At 37.1% G+C, this 12,205-nt stretch overlaps 1 protein-coding gene across 3 annotated transcripts in view; it reads left to right on the plus strand.

The window, feature by feature from the left end:
- Positions 1–5,505, plus strand: part of GRB14 (growth factor receptor bound protein 14) — a 134,914-nt gene extending 129,409 nt beyond the window's left edge. For all 3 annotated transcript variants that reach the window (XM_081143267.1, XM_081143266.1, XM_081143268.1), the window contains 2 exons: positions 1,731–1,824; positions 3,040–5,505. In XM_081143267.1, the coding sequence (XP_080999393.1) occupies positions 1,731–1,824; positions 3,040–3,186 (241 nt within the window). In that variant the 3' untranslated portion in view covers positions 3,187–5,505. The remainder of the gene's footprint in view (positions 1–1,730; positions 1,825–3,039) is intronic.
- Positions 5,506–12,205: the final 6,700 nt, after the last annotated feature.

Genomic DNA, 12,205 nt, shown 5'->3' on the forward strand with positions numbered 1-12,205 from the left:
CTTTTCTGTTTATATTCCATTTTTTTCTCTCTCTATATTAAAAGCTTAAAGTAATATAAACCTATAAGAAGAGTACTTCTTGACTGTTGCTCATGTTATATTTTAGTGGGGTACCATGGAAGATACAGGAGAAATATAAAACGTATTATGAATGATTTATAATCTAAAGAATTTTCCTTTTCTGAAAGTATTTCAGGTCCTTCCTATCATACTAGCCAAATTCTCTTCCCAAATGGAATACAGATTAACAAGGCTGTATTGAGGTTTGGATGAGAAATGAAACCAGCATCAATTTAAACAAGGGGTGACAGGATCTTATGTCTTTCAAGGGTTGGCTTAAGATGATGACAAGATTTCAAGGTGATTTAATACTGACATTTGGATAAAAATGAATCTTCACGTGGAAGATTATTAATAGCAAGTCAGAATTCCACTAGACTCTAAATAAGAAGAGATTTTAATATGCTTCCTTCGTGGAGCACACTCTTTTTAGATATAAATTTGGACAATCAGCGGAATTAAAATCTGATAAGACCAAAAAAACAAACCACAAAGAATAGATAACATGTTTTGTAGGATTACAATTTCCCTTCTTTCTGAGCCAGTTTTTTAAAATTGAATCAAGTAACTGCATGAAGAATGGTAGTATCTTTACATTTTTAATTTTTAAAAATGTGTTTTTGGCGTTCCTTTGGAAAGATGTGATGCTGCCAGGCAGTCCACTAGGTGGCAGTGGTGATATACTCGGAAATGGGGAGAGAACTACAACTTGATTGACCAGTGAAACTTCCTTTTGTCTCATCTCCCAGTGATGTAATGTCAGGGGTCCCACACAGCATAGGTGAAATGGATAATCTCATCAGACATCTATGGTGGCTCAGATTTGGCTGCCTCTTTGCCCAGGCACACTGAGATTAGTACTGAAGTCACCAGTGGGGACTGTTTGCACAGTCTGTGTGCCAACATTAATACAAAGCTGGTTTTGCACTGTATTGCCCATGAGTAAGAATCCACACCAGGCAGCACTTTTATCTTAGGCCATTAGGTGATGTCTTGTTTTTCTAGCCTGACATTATAGAGGCTTTTCTGCTGCATTCTTCAAGGTTAAAGTACATGTTCTTTGGGTGTTTATTTACCTTAAAATATTTTGCTCAAACATTTAATAAATGACTTCAGGATTGATTTTTTTGAGAATATATTCATTTCTCACTTTCTGTTGTGTATGTAACAGTAGGAACCAGAAACAAAAGAAAAAAGGGGATCCAGAAGAGGTGGTTAAAAAATTATTTCATTTTAAATAATTTTTTCTTTCAGGGCCTAGTATGACCCAGAAGTTAAAATGACAATATGCTAATGACCCATTCTCTGTACAAAACAGTTAATGTGTAAATGTAACAGTTAAATGTAAATACCTAATTTCCCACTGGAGAAAGGACACAGCACTAATTATTGGTGCCACCATAGCATTATATTGGTTATTGTTAGCAAACAGTCTGACAAATGGGCTCTGTATTTATCCTATTAAAATAAGCACGAATCACAGTTTTATAGTAGAAGGTAATGTTATAACATATTGTTTACCATGTTAGGTAATCCCATCATTGAATTCACAGTGAAAGAAAACTCTGGCTGCCTTTATGCATAGGTTTTCTGGATTCGTCACATGTTGTATTTCTATGAAAACCATAAGTAAATGTAGAAACATACTGAAATTCTTTCTCTTTCTCTAGAGTTTTCTTGGTACGGGATAGTCAGAGTAACCCCAAAACTTTCGTACTGTCAATGAGTCATGCGCAAAAAATAAAGCACTTTCAAATCATACCAGTAAGTAATTTGTGATTTCACATTCGTATATTAGAGATGATTTTAATGCATAAGCTTTCAGAAACTTTGGTTTTCTTTGGTTCTTTTATTAAATATAATTTGGGAGCTTGTGCTTTGACTAGAGTTAAGTTTGGCATAAATGGTTTTAAGAGTTTGAATTAATATAAGAAATACAGGAATTGTAAAAATTAAATTTTCTTTTTCCCATGAAATATGATTTAGCAATATTGTATAGACCCCATGCCACCTGTTGTTAAAAGGCCACTAAAGATTCTTCCTCCTGAATTCTACTAGCAATTCTTTAAAATCCATTATTTTAAAGCCCTTTCTTCTCTCTTATCCCAGAATGGGTTGTTTTGTTTTTTTAGTTTTGCTTTTAATCATTGTGGATGGATACTCAGTTGTTGCACAACTGGAGATCCTTTAAACTATTTTGAGTACATTTAAAAATTTTTTATAATTCTGCTTCTGAGTGGCACAACTTGCTTTGGGATTTTTGTTGCTTCTGCTATTGGTGTGTGTGTGTGCGTGCGTGTGATCTGTATATTGGAACCACGTAGTGTGGAATAGAGAATTATTCTACTTTCAGGAAAGTGTTACATGAGATTGCTAAATTGCTGGTGTTTTTTTGAATGGGCTCTTTTTGGAGTTATCCAAAGTCTATATGAAGTATCTTCCCTACTTCATTGATTACGTGAAAGATGTCCCTGGCAAGTATGAATTACTTAACGCCAGAAGATCTCACTGACACACAAAAAAATCAGTCATCCCATTAACATAATGTTTGATTGCTTCAGAATCAATGTACTGACTCACATTATGCGAATATTCATTTTTAATACACTAAGTGAGCCTGATAGGTAGACAACATTTAGAAATGGAAATTAATGGCTGTAAGTGGGATCATTAATACACTGACTAGTGCAGATTTCTCACTGTATATTGATTCAGAGTAGTCATACTATTCTAATTACAGAACACTGCAAGAACAGAGGTAGAGAGAGCACAGCCACATTGCTTATCCTAGGATCAGATGGTATTTCTTTTAAATGCAAGTGAAGTTACAGAAAAGAAGTAGGCATGCCATAGCTTCTTTTCACTGTCTTTTAGTTTTATAAACGTCAGTTCTAGCATCAAAAGACACAGTATGCAGTAGAATGGGGTTGTCCTGGTTATTTTGCCCTTCTTAGCAGTTTGTTATTTTTCCTCCTGCAGGTGGAAGACGATGGCGAGATGTTCCACACGCTGGACGATGGCCACACGAGGTTCACGGATCTGATCCAGCTGGTGGAGTTTTATCAGCTCAATAAGGGCGTTCTTCCTTGCAAGCTGAAACATTATTGTGCTAGAATTGCACTTTAGCCAGACCAGAAGTGACTTGTTAAACTGTTGAAGAAAAAGGACTCAAGGAAAAATAAAAATAAAAAAGGAAAAAAAAGACCATAAATAGAGGGAAAGCATTGCTCTGGTGAAGAGAATTTATTTCACCTCCAAGTTACAAAAAGTAGTTTGTGCATTGAAAATAAGCAAAGATTTGGATTGCTATTGTATTAATCATTTAAAATTCATTAGTTAAAATTAAACCTCTGAAAAAGAATGGTTTGGTGTGGCCTTGTGTGATTTTACATTACTATATTATTTTCTTCAAATATGCATATTGTAAACAGTTTTCTGTCCTTAATATAGCAGCATTAGAATTTTCAACTACAAACTATGAAAAAAATTGGGTTCAGAATGAACTATTCGAGGACTGAGTTTAAATCACACTACTTTTGTTTGTTTTAGTAACTTAAGAAGCATGATTACAAATGCAAGTTAGTTAAAAGAAGCTACCCACAACCTGTCAATAAAACTAAAAACTATTTGAATTATATATTTTCTGAGTTTACTGTCACCTTAAAATCAAATGCTATTTTGAAGTAGCAGCTTAAAATTATTTTGAAATATATTGATTTTTTTCTTCCAGGATAACTTTTATTACATTAATTATTAATTGTCCTATAATATTTACGCTGGTATTGTACCAATTAGTGACACGTTATTCATTGCATTTTTAAAATTCATTTAAATGATTGACTGGAATTATCTACAGTCATGTGTCCCTTAATGGCAGTGGTACATTCTGACAGATGTGTCATTAGGCAATTTCCTTGTTGCGTAAACATTTTAGAATATACTTATACAAACTTAGATGGTATACCCTACTACACACCCGGGCTACATGGTGCAGCCTGTTGCTCCTAGGCTGCAAGTCTGCACAGCATCTTACTGTACTGAGTACTGCAGGCATTTGTAACGCAGTGGTATGTATTTGTGCCATGCAGTGCACTGTGACATTAACAGCTGCGATGTCATGAGGCAGTAGGAATTTTTCAGCTTCATTATAATCTATGGGACCATTGTCATACATGCGGACCATCATTGACCATATTCAGTGCATGGCTGTGTTTTTAAGAAAGTGATCCAGCCCTGCTGGTGTGCCTCAGTGGTAGAGTGTCAGTCTGCACACCGAAGGGTCTCAGATTCGATTCCCAGTCAAGGGCATGTACCTGGGTTCAGGTTCGCTCTCTGGCCCCATTTAGGGCGTGTGCAGGAGGCAACCAACAGACAACCAGTCGTTGTGTCTCTCTCACATCGATGTTTCTCTCTCTCTCTCCCTTTCTCCCTCTACGCCCTGAAAAGCAATGGAAAAAATATCCTCAGGTGAGGATTAACAAAAACAAAAATAAAAAATAAGAAAATGATCAAAATATAGAGGGAATTTTTATAATTTGCATATGCTTTCTTGGGGCATATAATCTATGAAAATGTTACAGTGTCACCTTAATAAATCGCATTTGTGCCCATGCTGTAAACGTTATGAAGGCTCCTTAGGTCCTTACTACACTACTAGATCATTAACCTGATTAAAATCGGTGAAATCAAAGATTCAAAATCTATTAAGGCCTAAATAGGTAAATTTGTGCTATTTTTTTTTTTTTTCCTACTCCTATTTCAGCTTTTACCTAGGCAACATCAGTATGAGAGCCAAAGATTTTGGAAACGTGAGATACTAACCTCTCATGACCTCTCTGAGATCATGTGGTAAGTTTTCGGTGGGATTCTGTTTTTTCCACTTTCTGTGGGCAGGACAGCAATAAAAAAAAAGATAAGAGAAACAAAATATAAAATAAACATTAAAATCATACAAAATATTGTCCATTTCCTCTAATTGATCCTTAGAACAACATTGTAGGAAAGTTAGATTTCTTTTTGAAAGTTAGATTTTTAAAAAAACAGTATTTCAAATCTGCATACTTTAGTTTTAAATAAACGCTATACATTTTCTATAACAGCATCTGAAAACATTCATAATATGCTAATCAATTATTGCTGAAAAAGAATTATTGGTTAAATTTTAAAAATACTTTATTTTTAGCTGATACAAACCTATTTCTTTAAAACACGGAAACTTAGAACAGAAACTTGATGTTATAAAATATCAATCTCATGTCTATAAAGGCTTGGAGGACACATAGGACCTCTAAATGGAGGAGCTTTAAAAACAACCCTGAGTATTTCTGATTTACTTTCAATTTATAAAAATACTTTGTGTTCTGAATTGAAATGCATTTTCTCATTTTGCACCAGTTCAAATTGACAATATCAGAAAATGTGGTATTTTAAATACTAGACTCTAAATTAACCAATTTGTGCTTGTCTTTGTTATTTGCGCCTCTGACATCATTCATAATCTAAAGTTATTGTGGAGTGCAGATTTTGTATGTAATTACTTACTTTGATCTTAAAGCATGAGTCAAGAAAAATTATTGAGGAAAGGTTGACATTATCTTTCCTTTGTCCCCTGTCCTTTTTCCCCTGATAAAGGGTTTTGAATGTGTATGTGTGTAAATCTAATACGAAATTAAATCTGAGACGGCCAGACACATTCATAGTTAGGATAGTATTAAAATGGCTTTCCAGGAAAAATACGAATTTCCTTTGAATTAGTTTTTGTTTTGATTTGGCCATGCTCCGCTATCTTGCACCAGTTTGGATAGAGATTAGGACAGGCCATCTCTGTTTTCTTTGCATATGTTGGTCTTCACTCTCCTAGAAAGAAACAAACCCAGCAGACCATCTGGTCTATGTTGTTTTTTAAAAATTTTTCTTATATGGAAAAATTAAGTAATTATTTTGAAACATTCAGGAAACTTAAACAAGATAAAAATATTGGGAATGTTTCAGTCAGAGTAATTACTTGTTTCACATGTATAATGGAGTGAGCCCTGACTGATTGGGGTATATTAGGCGGAGATTTTTGTCTTAGCTCCCCTCTATGGAGGCCAACATCAGTTGATCAGTGATGTGGTCTCCGTCTTGTCACCAACAAGGCCAACTCTGCATGTGGTAGTTGTATGATGGTAGTGATATCAGACTATGGATTATGACTTTTCTCAAGAGGAAAGATTGTCATCAGTAATAGTTACATCTTGGTGTTTCAGGCTGGCTCCACTATTTAGAAAGCTATTCTCCATTGCCGGGCACTTTTAAGCTTTTTGTTCCTTGGATCTATGTAGCAGCCTGGTAGAGTTTATGAACCTGCCAAAATGTCTTTAAATGCATAAAATAAAACAATTAGAATTTCAAAGCAAACTAATTATAGTAACATAGCTATAATTGTATGTGTAGGTGGACCCCAGGTGGAAACTGCTGTGGTGTGACCTGCTGTGTCTCCTGGTTGTGTTGACTTGCCTATACGAGGCCTCCAGTGTTGTTTTGTGTTCTCTAGAGAATGCAGTGGGTGGTTTTCAGTCACTCCTAACCTGCACCAGTGGGGCACAGAGGAGTATGCTTGAGAATGCAGAGTTCTCATAACACCTATTGAACACTCAACCAAACCTTCATACCTGCCTCTTGTGGGATGTATCACCTCCTGCCAGCCCTAGCTCCCAGTTTTACCTTCTGTGACATTTAGGCACGCTGGTAACTGGGGCACTGCTTGTGGTGCCTCTAATTACAAGTACTTCATGCCATGAATTGTAGATGTGAACAAGAGAAAGGCCAGCCAGCCACTTGGCTGAGCACATAACTCTACTCACCCAAAAGTTCATTGCAGAGATCCCCCAACTTGAGAAAGGTATCCAAGTGAATTTCTAACCAGCATAAATATTCCTGCAGGTGGATATCAGTTGACTAGCCTTTTCTCATGCCCATTCCTCTTGTAATTATAAAAAAAATTTTCAACTTCCTAATTTGACCCCACATAACACACAAGGCATTAGAAACCGGAGTTAAGATTCTAGCTCTGAAGTGGACTTTGTGGACTTGAATTCCAGTCCATTAAATAGCAGCTATGTAGCCTTGGTCACATCAGTTTCTTCATTTTTATGGAGGAGAGAGCACCAACACTATCATCATCATTCACTTCTTAAGTTGTGGTGATTAAATGAAAGCATGCCTGTGGAGGAGCATGTGGTCTAGAATCTGCATCAATATGTATTTTATTACATTAGTGACTGTACATGTAGGAGCCCCACCTCCCCGGGACATTGCCCTTTCCACCACCGAGTGCCTGTGCTCTGCCACCACTTGCGTACCTTTCCTGCCAGGAATAATACAGTGTACTCTGTACATCGGGCCTCTGCCCTGATTTCAGTCCTAACTAAAAGACTGCTTTTATGGGAGTAGCTATAGATACAGTGCAGTGTGGAGCGGGGGGTGCCCAGACCATCTGTAGGAACTATGTGGACAACTGCTCGCCTGGACCAGACCCTGCATACGCCCCTGCTTTCTTCTTCATGCTGATTAAAAATATGAAGTGAGCTTTGGGGTTCTCACACTTTCTATCTCCCTCCCTTGGAATAACAGCGACTGACAGTATAGGAAATGCGTGTGTATTATGTGCTGTTGAGTTGGCTCCCACTCCTGGTGACTCTGAATGAGTGATGTCCTGCCCTCAACAGCCCTGCTCAGCTCCCGTAGACTCCTGCATATGGCTGCTTTTATGGAGTCAGTCCATCTCATATTTGGTCTGCTTCTTTCCCTGCTGCCTTCTATTTTTCCCATCATTATGGTCTTTTCCAAAGAATCCTGCCTTCTCATCATGTGCTCAAAATGGAGAAGACAAAACCTGCTTTAGAGAGCCCTGCCTGCACAACACAGGAAAACGGGCTAATGTGTGGCTGAGTGGAGAAAACTGAAAAAACTACTAAGTGATTGACACATGTCTAAGAAATTAATAAACTTGCACAGGATGAATGTGTCCCTGTTCATGCCTTTCAAGTGGACTCTGCTCCCCTCAGAAGCACTTGTAATGTTAGTGATGAAACTAGGACCAAAAAAAATGATGTTCTTACCTTGTGTGTTTGTTAAGTTCACTTCAGCATGTATTGAGTGCCTTTTATGTGAAAGGCACTTTTAGAGACTCGAGATTGAATAATATAGATACAGAAATACCTGTCCTAGAAGCCAGGGTGGGTAAGCATCTATAAATAAAATGGGAGAGAGGCATTGGCAACACTTGCTGAAAGAGGGGAGGAATAAGGTGGGTCCCGAAAGCCCTATAGGAGTTACATTTACAAAATCTTGCAGAAAGAACTGTACAGTGTCATCGAAGGGACAGTGGTAATTCCAGGCAGCATGGGAAGGACATAGATTGAATGTAAGAGTTTTTCAGTAAATGATAGCTTCACTGTAACTGAAGTATACAGGGTATTGTGACTTTCAGAGATGAAAGTCATGGCAAATAGCATTAGAAAGGCAAGCTTCTGCTGCATTAGGGAGAGCTTTATTGCTTGGCATAGTGGTTTACATTTTAGTTAAAGAAAGCCGTAGGTTCCTCAGTGTGTCACCCTATTAGAGTTTTACCTGTTTGAAATCAGGAATGGGCTCTATTCATCTTTTTATCTCTGCCTTGTATATTGGAAATTCTCAGAAATGTGTATTGAATGAATGGCAGAATAATTAGAGGGTAAAAGCGCCCTGCTGATGTCTGGATGAGAAGGGCAACTGTGTATAAGATGAGTAAGGGTGGGGAAGGGAACCAAAGGAGGATGACCCGTGGAGAAGTCAATGCAATAATCTTAGCAGTAATCAGGAGAGCCTGCTCTAGAGCCACGGGCATGAAAGGAAGGATTGTACGGAGGGAGAATCATCAGTGATTGAATGAGAGAGATGAGGGAGAAGCAAAGGGCGGAGTAAAAAATAATTATTAAGTTTAGGGCCAAAGAAACTAGGAAGATGGTGCTATACAAGAGTGAAAAAGTTATGATTTTAACAGATACCATCAGAATTCTTAGAGAAAGAATTGGCCTTAGTGAGAAACTCTATGTAGGGAGGTGAGACTTGATGCTGAAAGAAAGAAATACAAAGGATTGCATTTGGTCATGGAAGTAGAGAGGAGAGACAGTGAGAGCATGAATCAAGGCCTAATAAGATTGTCGAAGGCTGGAGGCTGAGGAGAAGGATGGCCATTGAGAAAGTCCAAAGACTAGGTGGCAAAAAGACTTAAGAACATAGATATTGAGCACATAATTTCCTTTTTTAGCATGTTTGCTCTGTGATTCTACAACTTAACAACCTTTCATCTTCCCAAACCTGACATGAAGTTATTTTCGTTTCCTCTATTCAGTGTAATGTCCTGGCAAGGAAAGGCTGTCTTGTTCATGGTTGAGCCTCAGAACTGAGGAAAGTGTCTAAGACTGGTACTAGGTGCTCGATACTGATTTATTGAATGAATCAATGCAATGAGGAGGAGGAACAGAGTCTGAGGTCAGTTTTGGAACTCCTAAAACTGGAGTTCCTGTGGGACCTCCATGAGGAAATCATTTCCGTCCTTTAGAACTAGAAATCAATGTATCTGTCTATTTTTATCTATCTGTCTGCCTGTCTATCTGCCTGTCTATCTACCTGGCTTTAGACATTATAAGATAAAAATCAGAATTCAAATATACCCTGTGGTCGTGTACCTAAGCTTGGAAATCATTTTGGTTTCCTTCCATCTTACTTTATTTTACTTCATTGAAAATTCACACTCATTTAAAAATTGATTTCACATTGAATTCAGTTGGAAGTGTCCAAGAATTCCCATCTGTTTTTCTGGGCCAATGGCATGATGTCGCTCCCATTTCACTTTTAAATTACTGAGTCTTATACTAACCAAACCTATAAATTCAATACAACCCTCATCAAGATTCTACTGGATTTTTCCCTTTGATGTACCAATTCTAACATCGACCAGAAGAAGAAACATACAAGAATAGCCAAAACCACTTAAAAAATGGTGGGATGTTACTACTATAGATATTAAAACATAGAGTAAGCGATCAAAAGAAGTTTTAAATTATTTTTGTTGTTGCTGAGGACTCACCAGAGAAGAAAGCTACTCTTTTCCTCTCCTTCAGGAAGCAGAGACCAGCATTGTGAGTGTAAATATCTGAGCTACCCTTACACATTCATATCCTACACATATGAAAAGAGATGGTAAACCTTGTTTTTTAAGACTAATGAAAGGTAGGAAAAACTAGATTTCTCAAGGAGGAGAAACGGATTTTATGTTGCAAGAAGTGGAGCTGGTTTAACTAGAAGAGAGAGAAATATAGTTGAGGTCAAAATTGAGAAGCACGTGGTGGTTAGGTTTTCCTCCAGCAGCAGAAATCTGTGTCCCTCCTATCCACAGCTCTGGGGATAGGTGAATGATTGGAAAATTTCTGTAAGAATTGGCTCTTAAGTATTTTGTCTTTGAGAGCAGAGACAAGGGCTTCTGTGGCAGAACCTGTGGTCAGAAGTAGGCTGCCCAGAGCACCGAGAGTGACCTGATGGCAAGAGATCCATTGCAGCAACCTTTCTTAGCAAAAGGACCAAATGGTGCTGATGGACAAAAAGAGCAAGCCAGGGCCCACGTTATCTGGGACCATGGCTTGGATTTTCATAAAGGTGAGATTTGTTGCACTCAAGTGTCATTGAGCAAATTCATATTACTTTAAAATGGGAAGAAGAGAAACCAGTAAAAGAATCTAGAATATGCATGGATTTAGAAATCAGTAAGGGACCCATTGCTTTTTTAGGTTTGATGGGACAACTACTATTTCAAAGCTCTCTACATCACTGCCATACTAAATTTCAGGTAGTTCAAAAACCTAAACCCAAAATATTGTTATAAAGAACTGGAAAAATTAAGGAGGAATATTTGTGTAAAATTGTGGTTGTATTTAATCATGATACTAAGGCCATAAATAAAAGAAGACTTGACACACAAAATTAAAATCTATACAAAAAAGATTACTACTATAAATAAGACTTAATAACAAAAAATTGGATAAAATATTTATAACATTATTAATAAGAAATAAGTTCAATATGCAAAATGCCTTTATATATCAAAAAGCAACATATACATTCCAATAGAAAAAGGCAAAGAAATGAACTGGTAATTAAAGTAAGAGATAGCCATAAAAATAAATAAATAAAAAGACGTTCAGCCTCATTAGCATTCAGCAATTAAATTTTAAATTTAATTAGCTATTTGTTTTCCCAATGGATTGGTATTAAGTATTGTCAAGAATGTGGGGAGAAAAATCAAACATCTCCACAATGTTACTGGTGGGAATTTCAAGAGCTGCATACTTTGGGTAGAACAGTTGGGCAATACTTTTTCCCCCATAATTAACATATAACATTATATTAGTTTTAGGTGTACAAAGTAGTGGTTTGATATATGTATATATTTCAAAATGATTACCACAAAAAGCTTAGTTAACATCTGTAACATAATTACAATTTTTTTCTTGTGATGAGAAGTTTTAAGATCTCTTTTAGCAACTTTCAAATAAACCTACAGTATTATTAACTATAGTCACCAGACTGTATATTACATCCCCAGGACTTATTTATCCTATTATCTGGAATTTTATACCTTTTGACCACCTTCACCTTTTTCACCCCCATCTCCCAACCCCCACCACCAATCTGCTCTCTACATCTATGAGTTCAGGTTTTTTTAGATTTCAAATATAAGTGAAATCATACAGTATTTGTCTTTCTGTCTGACTTATTTCAGCATAATGCCTTCAAGATGCATTCATGTCACAAATAGGATTTATTTTTTATAGCTGGATAATATTTGGCAATATTTATATAAAGTAAGAAATGTGAATTCCCTTTTATTTTGAAACTCTATTTCTAGCAATTTAGTCTAAGGAGAAAATCGGTCATGTACATCAAGATGTACTCATTGCCCTGGCCAGTTTGGCTCAGTGGTTAGAGCATCGGCTGGTGGACTGAGGGTCCCAGGCTTGATTCCAGCCGTGGGCACATGCCTGGGTTGCAGGCTCCATCCCCAGCCCTGGCCGAGGTGCTTGCAGGAGGCAACCAATCGATGTGTCTCACATCGATGTTTCTC

The sequence above is a fragment of the Miniopterus schreibersii genome (assembly GCF_964146895.1).
Source record: "Miniopterus schreibersii genome assembly, chromosome: 7".
Taxonomy (NCBI): Eukaryota; Metazoa; Chordata; class Mammalia; order Chiroptera; family Miniopteridae; genus Miniopterus; species Miniopterus schreibersii.